The following is an 18,021-nucleotide window of genomic DNA, read 5'->3' as shown; positions in this document are numbered from 1 at the left end:
TGTATTTATTCTTTCTGGTGTCTCACTCTTAGGTTCCTTTTCTATCCTTGTTCTTGGATTCCTCTTTGTATTTATTCTTTCAAGTGTAACTGGCTTATAGTTTTCAACATACATCTTGTTAATACATGATGCAAAGTTTTGAGCTCTACAAGGACTACAAAAACAGCTCAGACTCCTTACTTCTAATTTCAATCTTTCTTTTTCTGATTTGTTGATTTGGTGGATTTTTCTTGTCTTATCAATGGGTTTCACCTCAGTTTCAGGACGATCTCTTTTAATGTCTCCTTCTTTCACGTGAAAGAATCTTCTTTTGCTCAATGCTTCTGTGGATTGCATGTTAGCTGATAAATAATCATAGAGATCTTGACTGTTGTTAATTATGACCTGTTTGCTAATTATGGCCCTGTCAATGGCTCTGTTTATAACACCTATCTCGGCATCACACTCTCCTTTGCCATGTTCTGAGCCAAAATAATTTCTATTGACATTTTCTTGTCTCAATGCTAAGTCTGCAAAGGGGCCTTTTGATTTATATTGTGAGGAGCAGCCATCGGAATATTCGACTTTCATTTCAATATTTTCAGCAACCTGGTCTTCCAAATGTTTATCAACAATGTTCTTGTAGTGGTTTACAGCATGGTAATCATGATTGTTGTCTTCTGAAATAATGATGGAAGCTTCACGAACTGTGTTTCCTTCTGCATTTCTGTAAAATGTGACAAAAGGATGCATCGTTACCTGGGGCTGTGTATAAAAGGCACTTTTAATCTCATTCTGGTATATTAAGGCCCTGTTTTTGGCAAAATCCATAATTTGTATCATGTAACCTTTTGGTAAGTTACTTTTTAAAATGTCATATTGTTTGAACTGCCATTTGGCATTATGTAAGTGTTGAAAGAATTTAGTGCCTTGTATTGGTTTCAACAAATCTACACTTACTAACTCAGCCAAAAGCTCTTTTTTGGTTCCCTTTTTAGTAACAACTACACGTCTTTTGGTTTCATCTTTTCCCCATCTGTTCCAAGATAGTCTAGTATCATCTGGTATGTCCTGATAAAAAGTTTCAAATTTCTCGTGCAATTTCTCTGAACAATTCTTGCAAGTACCATTGATACATTATGGATTGTAAAATTGCTGTGAGTCTCCTTTTGGACAAAGTCCGATATCAAATACATCCTGTTCATTTAATTTCCTTTTGGTCGGGTCATTTGTAACGGCTCTTGACAAAGCCAGCAATTTGTATCTTACATTTATGCAATACACACAGACACAATACTCTCTGTGATTTTTTGAAAGTTTTCGCACATTTCTAGGTCTCAGCTGAGCAAACTTTGACAACCCTATGATTCTTCCATACTCAGATATAAATTTCGAATAAGCTGCTGTAACAGAAACTTGCATTAAATAACCTGGGCCTTCTTTTGTTGCAAATCGCTTCTGTGGTACAACTCTTGATATATCTCCTCGTTTGTAGAAATCTTTGATTTTACTTTCATCAAATTTGCGCTTTCTTCTTCCATTTAGAAAGCGGCACGTTCTTTGCTTATATAAAGGTTCAGGTTTGTTGAGGTATTTTTTACTGGCTTCTATTAAATATTTGGCAGTGTTCAGCTCTGGCTTTTTTTGTAATTGTTCTTTGTTTTTGTGCTCAAGGAAAAGCCTACGACGTTTAACATCAAGAGTTTCTGATAGAGCTTTCCTTTTTCTAGGTGTTACTTTCTTCATGATATTATGTATAACTTTTGCAAATTTGTTGGGACTCTTTGGTAGACTTTTTTTGACATTAGAAGTGATGTTCCACTCACTTTTCTTGGATGGAAATGGGTTTGAGCTATTTGAAGTAGAAGCAGATTCTTGTTGTATACTTTGTGTCATTCTTTTCTCAGCTCTTTTTTTAGCTTTCCGTTCTCTGTCTTTTTTTTCTTACCCAGGCAATTTTCTGTCGCGTCATATTTGATCTTTGTTTTTCCTTCATTAATCTGTTATACTCTTTCTTGTTTCTAGAAGTGGTCTTTGGTGTGAATACTACTTGTAGTTTTGATAGTGTTCTATTTCTATTCTGTTTCTGATTTTCTCTGTACCTTTTTTGTCTCTCCCTCTGCAGTGCTAACATTTGTTCTTTTTTATTTATAGCATTTTGATTTGGATGTCGTTTTCCTAGTTGTTTATTTAGCTTTTCTCTATATTCTTTGGATTTTGCTTTTTGTTTGTCAAGGTACTCTTGGTACTTTTGGGGGTTTTCATCTTTCAGTCTCTGTCTATAGATTGTAGATCGTGATGCCATTCTCTACCCTTAAAGAAAAAAAAAATAGAAAGACTGGAAACTTGAATTTGCCAAAGAACAATGCACAAATAAAGACAAATGCAGCCATCGCAAATCACAGCTTGTAATCCCCTAAACTGTAAATTCCTTTTTATCATTCACTAAAAAAATTTAAGACAAGATGACAAATTTCTTAAATGAATGTTGATTACTACCCAAAAATTTACAAAATATCATCGACATTCCTGTATGACTTGTAGTTACTTTGATATAGACCTTAACCGAAAACTTTAAGTCATTCAGTGGAAATATAGGTCAAATTGACCTGATTTAAATAACCAAAGCTCTATCTGCTGACAACTATCACATCCTATGGCCTGTCGTCGCTATGATATGGAAGTTAATACCAATAAATTTAATGTGTCATTCATGCGTAGAATACAGGTCAAGGTGACCTAATTCTGGTATAAATGTTGGTTACTACCCAAGCTATTTCTACTGACCAACTATTATGACCTATAGTTGTGAGATATTGACTATACCCAAAAACTTAAAAAGTCATTCATGCAGAAAAAAGACCACGGTAACCTAATTACGGTACGAATGTGATTATTATGCACTGACAAACTTTCAGTCCAAAGCTAAATAAAAAAAAGTTTTTTGTTTTTTTTTTAAATTTTATGTCTGATTTCACATAATATTTAAAATAGGGCAGAGGGACCCAGCGCAACGAGTAAAAGGGGGAACGAAAAAGTTTTAATTTAGCACAAACTGACCGAATTCCAATATCCAGAGGCAGGTTTAGTTACAATCTAAAACAGGAGTAATTGCATAAAGAGTTGACATTCATGACTCTAGTGTATTCAGTTATCAAGGCAAGTATAAGGTCTGTGATCTCTCTTTTGGAGTGCAACTCACACTTTTTCAAGATAAAATTGTCTAATTTTTGGCTAAAATTACTAAATCTCTAAAATCTTCTAAAATTCCTTCATAACCTACATCAATTTTTAAAATTACACACTTTTTCTTGCTTGATCTCACACTTAGCACCATTTTTTTTTCCATGGACGTCCGACAGAGCGATTGTACAAGAAAAGTGTACATTTTATGGTATTATATCAAATCAAGTAAATGTAAGTGTGTTGCTGGCCAGATTCATTTATACATGCCATGAATCATACAACACCCAGCTTCTATCCCTAAATACACAAACATTTTGTAAATTTGTAGTTCTTTATTTAATACCCCAAAGAAACAATCATTCAAGTTACTTGTTTCATAGTTACTTATTCTATGTGACGTTCGCAACACAAAGTCTGTCGTCGGGTGACGTTCGCCACACAAAAGACGAGAAAACATGGGAAACATGATTTGCAACGGTCCAATATGGGATCGTTTGACATAAAATTAACTCCCCTATCATCCCATTCAAGTTTGATAGTAAAATAATGGATTAAACGTTAAAAAAATCAATGCGTGTTTCAATCGTTCAGTGAAGCGAACGTAAAAAATGTTGACGGACAATACTTACATCAATCTTTCATCCAACCAACAATTCCAGCGTCTATGCTGCCATGTTGAAATCTTCAAACGCACGATCGATTCAGAATATGTGTCGCTGAAAAGCTTTAAATCGCACGGAATAATGAAACCAAAGACGGTCGGATGTGTACATCGTCACCGGAACAATTTGACGGAAATGACGTTCTCAACACAATAGAGACAATTATTTATAGTTTTCTTTGACCAGAATTTCTGTTTTCAGTGCGAATTAAATAGTTTTGTTACAGTTTGTTTTGAAGATATGTTTTTAAATTGATCTTATGGTATGATGTGGCTCCAACACATACTGGTGCAAACGTCACCATATTTGACAGACAACATTTGTCACTTGCACTGCAACCCATTCTTTCATTTTTTTTCACTTGTTCCTACTGTCCACAAAGTTATGTTGTTATACGATTTTAGACTTTGATCTACTCAAACAGATTATACATTGATAGGGATATAGCAGATAAAAATAAGTGTTTTTATCACTGATGAATAAAGGATGCATTAGAAGATGGGAGTTGTGTCCGTCAAAAATTCCGTCAATTTCGACAAACATTTTTGTTTTTTCTTGGATAATTCATTTTTATTCTCACAAAAAACATATTATGTGATTGTTGTAATATAGATTTACGACATTTTTTAGATCCATGAGGTGAACTCATTTATAATCAGAATTCCAAGGGTCAGAATAATTTGACGGAAAAGGTGACATTAGCAACATAAATCAATGGAAGCTGTCTTATTTTAAACGAGACTGTTGAAACCCCTGTACCATCAACTTGTTTGTCAGTAGGTTGCCTTGATTTAAAAACTGACCATAAGCAGAACAACTTCATGCGTATCAAATCAGTTGAGAGATATATAAACACTGATGTAAACAGACATGTATTTTATGTCTCATTATAACACTAGAAAGCGCACTATATATGTGTCGGTATTAAACGCCGAAACGGTGTAGGAAGGTGTAAAAAGAGTCAATATCTCCTCTAATTTACAATCCTATCTATTTTTATATGTTAAATTTCTCTAGTTATTTTCCCTTTTACTGTGAATTAGTTTTCTCTTTTTTTAAAGGGTTTATTTATCCGTATGTCCTGTTTAACTTGTTTTGGGTGTGACCCACACCATATTTTGACCTGTCTGAACTCATCAGATGATTTTCATCCATATGCTGGCACAGAGTTCAAGTACATTGTGATATTTGTGCATATATACTGATTTATATATCAGTACAATGCATATCATTTGCTATGATAAAGAATTTAGAATGACTCAGTGAATCTCTCATTCACTCTTAAAAGTGTGGAACACCAATATTGTCATAGATTTTATATGTATAAAAATTTATTTCTTTACGTTTTACATTTCGTCATTTTTCGTTACTTTCCGTAAATACATTTCGCGGGTTTCTGAGCTTATGCACGAGCGCTTTTGCGCTTAGTATATATACTACTACTGGTCAGTTTTCGGGCAGTGCAAGTTCGATACAAGTAACAAAGGTCGCTTTTGTATTTCTGTGCCTTAACCTTCCCTCCCACCCAGTCCATTTTCAGTTTTGAATTTCATATGTTTTCATTTGTGATTTTTCAGTTTTGTCGAGTCTTATTAAAATCGATCTTGTAACGAACGCAACCAACCTATTCACTTTTTCTGTTTTACTATTAAATAGTCAAGAAAGTATTTATTTCCGGACGAGGGCACTGAGGGAGAAAATAAGTATGGTTCTAACAATTATTCTATGGAAAGTTATTTGTGTCATAAATACATATTTTCAGTCATATCTGTACTTTTTATCAATTCTTCATTGTTAATTATTATAACTACCTATCTGTAATGTGTATCATCAGGTGCAATAGTTATGACATGTTCTGTGAATTAATTGATAAATAAAACACGTTTCTTTGTTTCCGTCTTTTACCACACACTTGCACATACTCGTATAAAACTGGCATCATAAAGTCAACTTTATTCCATTGACATTTGTGCTAAGTTTTATACCTGTGTTATTATTATAACAAACGAATAGGCAATAAAAAAACTACAAGCTCCGGAGGAGTGGCTATCAAAATATTTAGTCAATTATAATTTAATATGATGCAAAAACGTCCCAGAATGACGATAGGTAAAAAAGCGGCAACATATGAAATTTAGAATTAAGAATGTATTGAATTTTATAAGGTAACATGGAATTGAAAATGTCGTATAGCAAAATACATGTTAAACTTAAGAATATATACAAGAAAGATGCACAGATATATGGCGGTAATTCCCTTGCATCGTTATGATCATTCTTAAAGACGCATTAACTGCTTTTTTCTCAACAATTCTAAATGGCATAGGAATACATGTATTAATGACTAATAAAACATTTATTTTGTACAAAAACAAGAGAAACCTAATATGTTTGTGTTTACCTCAGGCATCCAATTTACTTTCATAATTGCTATACATTTTGTAGATGGTATTCATGCAAGGTGAAGATAACGAACAGTGATCAATCTCATAACTCCTATAAGCAATACAAAATAGAGAGTTGGGCAAACACGGACCCCTGGACACACCAGAGGTGGAATCAGGTGCCTAGGAGGAGTAAGCGTCCCCTGTTGACCGGTCACACCCGCCGTGATCTCATAAAATGCTATAAATTGGGATAAATACACTTATCTAACACTGAAAGAACATGCTCTATCATAGGTAATGATATTTAAAAAGGAGAAATATTAATAATTGGACTGATCTTAACTAGCATTTGATTTAGATTATCGTTAATAAATCACAATTAAAGGCATTCAAATTAAAAATACTAACACGAATCCCTAAACTATGATGAATACCGTACATGTATAAGTGAAATTTTAGCAAGACACAAATTTAGCGATTTTCCCATAAAATTAGGTGTATATATATATATATATATATATATATATATATATATATATATATATAGCGAGAGCTTGTTTTAGCGACTTTAAATTCCACGAAATATCACTATTACCTAATATACAAAATAAATTATTAACGATATTCAATTTTAGCGATCTCAACTCCCTCGCTAATAATGCCAAAATCAAATCCTCGCTAAATATTTTGCTTATACAGTATAACAAGTTTCAGAAAATTCATACTTCTGCTCTACGATCTCTTTGTCTCAGTACAGCAGAGAAAGTATACAATATCGGGTTGAGAGCGGAGTTGATCGGAAGAACAAGTACTAATATCCAGTTATACACTTCAGATGAAATGTCGACTCCAGAGAAGGTTAGCATTCCTAAAAAAAAAAAAAAAAAAAAAAAAAAACAATAGTAAATATATCAATTATCTGGAATGTTTTACAAGGCCATAACTACAGCATACAAACATATGAAACGAGGTCTTAAAGATATCTTATGAACCAAACTTTGATTTTTTAAGTTTAAATATCTGTTAAAAGTACGGTGTACCTATTATTCCTATAGGGATCCAGCAGAAGAAATCTGTTAAGACAACGGCACCAACTGACTTGGCAAGTGCCACCTCTCGTTGATGCCTGTTTGAAGATTGGATTTTTCTCCCTGACTTGATAACCTCGAGAACTATGACACATTGTCCGACCAAAATACCAAGGAAGATAATGAAATTGATGCCGACAAATACAACCATCGAATATTGCCAGCCGGGTCTTCTTTGAACAGACAAAGGTAGATAGATACAAATCGCAGTTTGAGCGTAAAAACCCTCAAAGCTCGAAAACCCCATCGGCAAAATAGGAAATAACGCTAAAGAAAGGGAAATTGTCCATGCGAGGACAGCCAACAATATTCCTCCTACTTTTGTTAAACGTCTTGACGACAATGGGTACTTTATGGCTAAAATCCTGTCCATAGTTATCAACGATACAAAGAAAGAAGACGATTCACTGGATACTGTGGCTAGAACCCCTGACACGGAACAAAGTACGCTTTGTCGCCAGGAATGGTCCTCAAATGCATACCTTCCAGTGTAAACCAAATTGACAAATGCTATAATGTACAGGTAAAGTCCCATCATCATGTCAGAAACATTGAGGTTACACGTGAATATAGAATATGCCGTAAAAGATCTGGTTTTGAAAAACACAAAATTACATAAAAGTGCTATTATGTTTCCAAACGTTGCGAGAAATGACATGTACCAGATAACGACATTTAAGCTAGGGTTGCTAATTAACTGCTCACAAGAGGAAATATCACTCGGTGGAGCATTACACTGTACGTCATAAATAGTGTGGGGTTTAGCACAGCATATCGTAAAGAAATCCACCCAAAGTTCTTTGAGATTATACAACCCGCGAAACATCCCTTCGTGAACTAATATGTTATTATTTTGAATGTACAGCCTCTTTAGATTTACGAGATCAAGAAAGAGGTCTTTCCTTAATGATATAAGTTTGTTGTTTGATATATCCAGAGTATTTAACTTTCTCAAATTAGAAAAAGCTCGTGTATGGATAAATTCTATCCGATTAAATTTTAAAAGAAGGAAATAGATATTTTCTAAAGTCGAAAAGTAGCCTTGAGGAATTTCCGTTATGGAATTATTTGAAATATTGAGAATATAAAGACGTTTAAGATGAACAAAAGCATCGTCTTCGATATGATTTATTAAGTTACTATTCAGATCTAAATAGCGGAGAAGAAAAGTATCATTTAAATCCCCATTTCTAATTCTTTTAATTCTGTTGTATGCAAGATCCAGGGATATAGTAGACTCATAGATATTATCTTGTAAAATGGGAATATTAGATATTTTGTAATTCCTCATAGAAAGGTAATCCACTTTGCTAAAAACATGAGCCTCATCAAGTGATACCATGTTACTGCTCTCAAAACGAATCGTTTTAGGATTTATGTTATAAATTTCCACAAAAGACGCATGACAATGTCGTAAAACATATGTTTCAGTGTCATTTAAAATAGTTTTAGTAGAAAAGATGAATTGGTCTTTCAGTGTATCTGCAAGTATATCTAAACGGGTATCTTCAAATGAAAGAAAAGCTGTGAATGTTCCATTGAACATAAACTGATTGCTAGTATTATCTTCCCAAAAGACATTTACTATCAAACGTTTAAAACTACAATTTACAATTGAGAGAGTTTCAAAACTATCAAACTCTTGAATTGAAATATTTAGAATGTCAATAACAGCATCCTGAATGTAAACGTGACTTAGATTTTTAAAATGTCTCGTTTGAATATCCAAGAACTGGATGCGTGACCGTGTTATATTCAAGTAATAAATACCACGAATGTCGATTTCATGAAGAATGATGACGTCACACGACAGATTATGCCATACTAGAAAATGGTAAATTCCAACAATGCGACTAAAGCAGACTCTACCGACAGAGGAATGATTGCGTAGTGCACAACCACTGTAGTTCCTCTTACAAGGTATTATGACAGAACTACAGTCTGTCTCCGAATAGGGTATATTGACATTTTCAGGATCAGACGTATTTGCAATAACGTCAAATTTGTCATCTGTCGTTATGCTTAGGTTGTTATTGGAATGGTTGGATCCCGTGTCTGTATCATATCCGTAATAGATATCAATATAATCGTAGATGTCTTGAGGTGGTATCCTGTGAACATTTGATGAAGAAGGGTATTCTTTTGATTCATAGTTGTAACCTGAAAAAAAAGGTCTTAAATGTTTCATTATTTGGGTATTAGTTCGTTACAAAACCTGAGAGATAAAGTATTGACTAGCAGATTCCCAAATGCCTGGTAAAAGAGACGTGTAACTTATCCGATGAAATACTTGGTACTTATTGAAACAATGTACCCCAAGCGATGACAAACATCAAAAGTCTTAGTCTAAATTATTTGAAGTGTTAAGTGGTATATTTGTAGAGATCTAACATGTTACATCATCCAGACCCAATCCATAACCGTGTACCACATATTGCCATAGATAGATTGTATTAATTTTATGATAGATCATCATGGATATTGATGAATGGAATTCATGATTAAGTTAAAAGCGATGTTTTAAGGTCACAAGTTTACGCATATTAGAATAAATTCATATTCAGTGTCATTTATGTTCCGTTAGCCTCAGTTTAACCTTGCCAAGTAGACTAGGCTTGTTTTTTGGCATGACAGGCAGAACCAGTAACACAGTGTTGAATTGAAAAAATGTCATTTATTAATAAAATGACGAAAATGAAACTTGACAAAATAATGGGGGTCAGAAAAGACTAGAAAACATTGGTAAACGTCTTTGGATAAGTATTATGCAATCTGACCCCCAGCAAAATCTAACATAAAGATATATGGGGGCCAAAAACATGACCCCCAACAAACATCACATAAAATTATATGAGAATCAACTAATCTGTTATCTAAACAACACAACCTGCCTGTCCACAAAAAAGGTGGGTAATGTAAAAACTACAGGCAGGTGGGTAATGGAACAATACAGGCAGAAAACAATTACAAAGGAGGTAGTACTGGGGTTGGATGGTGGGTAACAATAATTTTCGTAGCAAAATTTTGCGTGGCTTCTCCTTCTAGTAGAACAAAGAACAATGATCACATGGTAGAAAGGTTCCACGCTGATTGGTTTAAAACATCCAAACAGCAGCTTGGGTAAACCCAGACCCTGAACAGTGTAGTATAATGTCAACAGAACTATGTAAAAATAGGAACATATAAGTACATGAAAAATACATGGACATGTCACATAAAAGTTATTATTTCACTTCGTATTAAATAATAACTTATTTATGTTCCGTTAGCCTCAGGTTAACCTTGCCAAGTAGACTAGGCTTGTTTTTTGGCATGACAGGCAGAACCAGTAACACAGTGTTGAATTGAAGTGTCATTGTTTTTAATCACGTGTTCATCTTAAAATTGTCTTCTTATTTTTTAGATAGAAGATTAAAACCTCTCCTTTACATGGAGATGGCTCAATTTTCAGAATTAGCACAACAATATTACCGGTAAGTGTTTTAGATATGATGCAAAAGAGATAATGTATATGTAAGCAAAGAAGTCAGCTCAAAAGAAACCCCATTATAAAATTTTACATCCTTTTGCGTTCTATAAACCGGGAAAATAAAGTCATTCCCTTTAAACTTACTTTTCATTCGTACTTTCAGTAAGAATGATTATCTTAAGTTTTCCCCTACTTTTCCCAAGATTTCTCAATTTAATCATATTGAAAAAAACATCAATGCACATCGTTACATTTAGAAATCGTCTTAGCCACTATCTTTTCGCGATGGAATTGGATTAGAGGAATATGCGATATTCAACGCAGTTTAAACAAGGATTATGACTGATAACCTTTAAAATTTACTCAGAAAAATATATACTTGCTAACTTTATTCAGTTTGATTAACTTTGTGACGTCATATTCGAAAAGGTGAGTTCGATTTACAAAAAAATATACATGTATATGGAAATTACATGTATTGTATTTTAGATCACTCAAAGCTTTTTGGAAATTCGGGGTCGCATAATTGGAAGTTGCATTCCATTTCATTCTGATATTCACTACGTGGAATAAATCTAATGATTGTGGGAGAAAAATCGACTCGTAATAATCGTGGTCAAATATATAAACTGTAGTAGACCTGGTCACCCACAATCACAAGGTAGAGAAATAGATCAAATGCACGTGGACAATGACACGTCATGGACTTCTATACAATTAGTATGTTCTCGTTTAAGACTGTCGGAAAGGTAGCAACATTTGACTTGATAAGTTACCCAGTTTGAAGAGTGGTTTTTAAAAAAATATATAAATCGTTGCAAAATTGCGTTAAAATATCTCTAAAGTGACATACATGAATAATTTGCAGTCCTACAAGAAATCAAAGTCTTACAATTTTTTTTCATCACTTTCGTCTTTACAATCTGGGAAACCATTACACAGCAGATCGACATCTACACATTCTTTACTTCTGCGGCACGTAGTTTTTCCGTTGATGCAAAATGACGTCACTGCAGATATAAATAAGAAAGAAGACAACAATCTTCATAATTGAATTTAGCAGCTAATTTACAAAATATCGAGGTTGATTACAAAAATTACCGTGACATGGACCATCAGTAATATATATATCATCCACAATAACGTGATTGTTCTCATTTGGGTCCTGATTGAAAAAGTAATAATATTCAGCAGAAAATAGTATCTGAAATATAAAACTGTGGTAGATTATCTAAGAAGATGTGTGAAAACCAAATGTGTTCTTTGTGAAACACTGATGCCCCCGGACTACAACATTTTAGTGAATAAATTTCAAAGTAGGTCAGAAGTAAATTTCAAGGTTATGAGCTAAACAAATTTGGTACCAATGGAAAGGTCTTCTCACAAAAAATGCTTAATACAAAAACAGTACCTCTTGCGATTTGAAAGATATGGTTTATATCAGAATTTTCTAAAAGTAGGTCAAACATTTGTGTCAAAGGAAAGGTCTTGCCACAAAGAATACACATGCAAATATGAAAAGTCTACCTCTTATGGTGTAAAAGATATGACCAAGGTTAAAGTTTTTGGCCAGGCGAAAACCTAGATGCCCCCGAATCTTTGATTCCAGGGTCATAAACATGTTTCCATGCCACAACAATGGAAGTTCATGCTGATATTCCTTTTCGTTATGTAAGCTGTATATTTCAATGGCTCCATCTTGTTGCAACTTCACTTGTACATGAATATGTAATGGTTTACAGCATTTTTTCACACAAACATTTACATTGCTTTCGTTTAAACATACTTCGAACCTATTCAAAATAACGTATCCTCTCGTGACAGAAAAAGAAAATTGGTTCATGAGTATTTTCCATGTAATTTTATATTGAAGCATTTCATTATTCTACATGTACATAGTTAAATATCATAACGCAAATAATCGAAACATAGAACATTGAACATTTATAAACATAAGTTGAATCCTTGCATGTAACATCAATTCACTAACTGCAGGCATAAGCAACAAAAAAAAAAAAAAAAAAAAATCTGGAAAACTGAAATCCCCCAAAATTGTTCAAGGTCCATAACTCTTTTAAAAATAGGATAACAAAGTCTGTAACTGATCAACAGAAGTTAACGTATTGATTTTCAATTTAATAAGTGCACCGGAAGCCAAAAAAGTCCAGAAAAAGCGTTTGAATGGATGCACAGACTCATCACTATAAAATAACCGCCTATTGGGGTGTCCTTATTATGATTTAATACTTATCTTTACCATTTTCTCACTAGAATTCTATCAATGATTCTTTAGCGTGCCACACCTACTGTGACACGGGACATCCGTTTTTAAGGTCATCTCCGAGGACCCGTCACATTCACACCTGATGCCGAGCGTTTGGCGATGGAACTGTCACTACCTATTTTAACGACTTAAATCTGTCGTGGCCGGGATTCGAACCCCGGCCTTCCGCATGCGACCTATGGGTGAACGCGAGTGGTTGGTGAACTACTTATTTCATGATCATTTTATTATGCACTATTAAGAGAAGTTACTGGCTTATCAATACAAGCTGTATGATATATATATATATAAATTTCATTTATGTTACCTTCATTGGAATCATTGGAAGGTCCATTGTTATCTTCTGGGAATTTTTTTTGGGAGGTTCTTCAATTACTTTAAGCTGAACATATTCATGTTTAGCAGCACCGGGTGGTATATATGACACTTTCAGGCTGGACTGTCCGTCTAACATGTAAAAGAATTGTAGACACCTCTCCGTATGGGACAGAGGTAAATCTGCGCTCATCAAAGTTGAACGAAAAGTTGGCGATGTATGCAACCCGTATAAAGAACCAGGTGGCAATTTCAATGAAGAAATTATCACTGTATTGTTCCCTTCGGGTGAAGCTGTTAAATAAGAAAATATATGTTCATGTAGATATATATCCCTTGCATTCATTTTGAAAATGATAGTTTCATATTCATGTTGCGTTAGTGGTACATTTTGTCCTATCTAGTAAGCACTCATCATGAAAGTTAACTAGTAATTCTACTGAGCTACACATTACTTCAGGAATGCCTGCTCCTCCTAGGCACCTGATCCATCTCTTGTGTATCCAGGAATCCGTGTTTGTCCAACTCTTTATTTTGTATTCCTCATAGGAGTTATGAGATTGATCACTGTTCGTTATCTCCACCTTTCATCAGACTTGTTTCAGATTTTGCAGTTGACCTACATGTAGCATCTCCCAAGCTAATGGTTATCTATTGATACATGTAAGTATATCCCTAATTACAAAACTTTGTTCACGCTTAAATATTTTTTCTATCCATAGGTTATTGACTTATTATTGGACTATAGGCAAACCAGTGGTCTTTGCGCAGAAATGGGAAACGAGCTTGGGAGGTCCGCCACCTCGCAAATCAAAGACCGAGGGTGAGCATATTTCCCGATGTTCAGTAAATAATGATTCATTTCCTTATTCGCTCACATTCACAACGCCTCTCACCACTGTCAGCGAGGGTTAAGTGAGAAAGTTTCCCAGTTTACTTTCGGAAGGTCGGTAGTCTCTTCCCAGGTACATTGTATCTGGGTTCTCTCTTCCACCAATAAAAACTGGGCGCCACCAGATAACTGAAAAGTTGAGTGTGGCGGAAAACATCAATCAATCAAAGTTGTTGCATTTCTTCCTTTAGAATTGCCCATTCCTTTACATTTTCGGACAGACGAAATGTTAATGCAGATTATTTCAGCTTCTCCATATTCAACTTCCCTTATTTATGAAGCAATATTCCATAATCACCCGCATATCGCTCAACTGATTCGATACGCAAGAGCTTGTTGTGCGTACGATAAGTTTTTAAATTGATTGAATATTGTTTAACGTCCCGACCGAGGATATTTCACTCATATGGAGACATCACCACTGCCGGTGAAGGGCTGCAAAATTTCGGCCTATGCTCGACGTTTATGGCCCTTGAGCAGGGAGGGATCTTTATAGTGCCACACCTGCTGTGACACGGGACCTCGGTTTTAGTGGTCTCATCCAAAGGACCGCCCCATTTTATCGCCTTTTACGACAAGCAAGGGGTACTGAGGACCTATTCTAACCCGGATCCCCACGGAGCTTTTAAATTGAGACAGGCTAGCTACTTACAGGCAAGTTGATGTTAAAGGGGTTTTAACAGTCTCGTTTAAAGTAAGCATTTTGCATATTATATGGTCGTTATAATTATCTAGTTTGCCAATACAACCTATCATTGGATCAAATACTGTCTGACTTGTTTCATACCGATTGTAAGGCCGTTCTTGGCACACAGATTTTGACTACGGATTACTCCGTTTACCTGATCAAGATATAGGCCTCACGGCGGGTGTGACCGGTGAACAGGGAATGCTTACTACTCCTAGGCACCTGATCCTATCTCTGGTACATGTATATCCAGGGATCCGTGTTTGCTAATCTCTAGTTTGCATTCCTTATAGGAGTTGATCACCGTCCGTTATCTTCACCTTTCATGTGACTTCACATTAATCGGAATTCCATAAGCAGATGTAACGTTGCAATTGATGAGTTAAAGTAAGTGACGTCTCCATATGAGTGAACAATTCCCGAGTGGGACGATAAAAAATACACAACTAACTAGTCTCCAGTAATTCACAGTGCGGACTTTTATGGCTAAAAAAACCCCGGGTACTCCCATTACCATCTATAGGAAGATATACATCAAAATTGGTACCGTATAAGTTTTACATTATGACCCCTGGGTCGAGGCCTCTGCGGGTGGACTGTTAGTCCCCGAGGGTCTCTACAGCCCAGTAGCTAAGTAATTCGTTACTAGCTTGAAAATACGGATGTATATTTAATTGCTGTTATAAAATTTGGAAATTCATTTCAAAATTAAGGATTATCTTTCTCATGCATAGCTCTTATCCTTGGACGAATTTGGCTCCACTTTTTTTGGCTATATTTAGCTCCAAAACTTCATAGTTATTTCAGATTTCAAACATTTCGGTTGAGCATCACTGAAGAGACATTATTTGTCGAAATGCGCATCTGGTGCATCAAACTTGGTAGCGTAAAAGTTTTACAGTAAAATAGAGGTTAAATTGTCTAAATGTCGTAAGCATTTTTGGCTTCAAGTACGGTGCTCTTTAAATCATAATAAATCAATAAGAATTCAATTTGATGATCCTCACTTTGTCGAATGATTCTTTACTGAAATTTAAATCAAATTCTGTTGATACCTCATGCTTCGCAACCAGCATGAAAAAGATCTGAAAATAACATATTGTGAAGAATTTTTAATCCTATAAAGATTACAAAATCGAGGACTGGGCAGACGTGGACCCCTGGAAACACCAGAAGTGAGATCAGGTACCTAGGAGGAGTAAGTATTCCTTGTTGACTGGTCACACTTTAACTCCATCCTGTTGTTGAGATTTTATAGTTTTTGTACAGTGTCTCTTTTTTTAAGCAATTAAGACATTGGATATTGATTTGGATACAAAGCTTTTATATCTATAGATATTTCGATTCTCGGTGCGTTTTTTTGTTTTTGTTTTTTTGTTTTTTGGTTACGATAGAAACCAAACTCCTTGTTTATATTTGTTTCTTTAGATTGATGTCCCATTTGTTTATATACTGCGTGGTTGTACCTTACTACTTTTGGCCTGGATTCTCGGGGGAAAAACTTAAATCAAAACTGGCACTTAAGTCTGAGATTATACTCAAATTTTAAATTCGTAAATAAATTTAAGCTTGAGGGTATTTTTTCTCGAGAAATCCAAGCCAAACGTGCTGCGTCATGGTATACCATGCGTTCACAACGTATTTATGGTAATGCTTTTTAATGTCCGAAAGAACATGTGGTAAGTACACCACTAATAATCCTTCTGTGAAACTCGATAACAAATACAATATAGTACGAGTATTGCGGAAACTAACACTCGTCAAAATATCTAACCCCCTGATTCAAGTTCCCTAACTTATAATCGGTAGTAAATGACAAACATGCAGTTTACTCACAATGTTGCGGAAAGACAGATACATGCATGCAGTGTATAAAGTCTCTTTACCTTTTAAAGCAGGAACGTCAATATCACGTATTCTGGTGCGATACCATGGTCCAACATTAAAAGACATAGTTGGATGTTGCTGCTTTACATATAGGAAAGCGGTTAGTCGAAACGTATTGATGCTTGTCTTGGCAAGGGATTTCCAACCACAGAAATCCACCTCAAAGTTACAATCACCAACATGTGCAGCCAAATCTAAACAATGTGAAGCATAATATACATGCCTATATCCTTTACAATATACAATTTCTTTATGGATCAACCCAAACTCGCGATAACTGGCTTTCAAGGCTTGTCGCTCATTTAAGGAATTACAACTATTATCTGCCTGAAACATTTTGACCCAAGTTTATAGTTCAGGAGCATCAAACATAATTTTTCACCATTTTAAACATTTCGCATTGATCGGTGCAATATTGGATGAGGGTTTGAAAACGTGCGAAACTGTTTCCCAGTTTACTTTCGGAAGGTCGGTAGTCTCTTCCCAGGTACATTGTACTTAGTTTCTCTCTTCCACCAATAAAAACTGGGCGCCACCATATAACTGAAAAATTGTTGAGTGTGGCGGAAAACACCAATCAATCCATCATGTCAGTGTCAATAATGCCCCGGTTTCCAACTTAATGGAAAACGTATAACTTATTAAAAAACAAATGAAATATAGTTCGCAAGTTTTAAAAAACCCAGCTCAGCCAATATCCACCAATATAAGTACATTAACACTATGATATCATTGTTTTCTATAGGCTCTGAATTCGAGAGAAGATTAAGGTAGCTCCATCCTAATGTGACTTATAAATATTAATGGTTAAAAGTGGAAAAAATCTATTCATTTCCACTCAGTATAGTTTGATTTAATTAACAACCAAAGAAAATGTATATGTTGCCACCTTTTTAAAGATGTCAAACACACAAAAACAGAAGTATACATCAACATCAGAAAATCACACATTTTCGTTAAACAGAATAATAAAAATAGATAAAAACTTGTTGAAATGACAAAATTTAAATATCAACCGTTTAAAAAAAAAAAACCCTGCTGATTCATAATTATGTATAGATTAATTGTGGATATTATGTAAACCAATGTATAATAGACATCCAGTAGAGGAAATTCCAGCATAGGAGTTATTGCCCTTGACAACATTTTTAAAATCATAAATAATTGATTATCTATGGAAAACA

General features: G+C 34.7%; 1 protein-coding gene across 1 annotated transcript; it reads right to left on the bottom strand.

Moving 5' to 3' along the window:
* Positions 1–6,749: 6,749 nt before the first annotated feature.
* Positions 6,750–10,922, bottom strand: LOC125679909 (G-protein coupled receptor GRL101-like). The gene is made up of 5 exons (XM_056153373.1): positions 10,916–10,922; positions 10,285–10,464; positions 9,220–9,462; positions 7,255–7,812; positions 6,750–7,115 (listed from the first exon to the last, which is right to left on the bottom strand). Exons 1-5 carry the CDS (start codon positions 10,920–10,922, stop codon positions 6,934–6,936), a joined length of 1,170 nt encoding a protein of 389 aa, XP_056009348.1. The 3' UTR covers positions 6,750–6,933.
* Positions 10,923–18,021: the final 7,099 nt, after the last annotated feature.

This window comes from Ostrea edulis, chromosome 2 (assembly GCF_947568905.1).
Source record: "Ostrea edulis chromosome 2, xbOstEdul1.1, whole genome shotgun sequence".
NCBI lineage: Eukaryota > Metazoa > Mollusca > Bivalvia > Ostreida > Ostreidae > Ostrea > Ostrea edulis.
This window is presented reverse-complemented; position numbering and strand designations above follow the sequence as displayed.

Coding starts and splice junctions, on each gene's coding strand:
- LOC125679909 (XM_056153373.1), bottom strand. Junction 9,463..10,284: donor TTACCCACCATCCAACCCCA/GTACTACCTCCT, acceptor CTTTTTTTTCAG/GTTACAACTATGAATCAAAA. Junction 7,813..9,219: donor TAGTTCTGTCATAATACCTT/GTAAGAGGAACT, acceptor TGTACATTATAG/CATTTGTCAATTTGGTTTAC.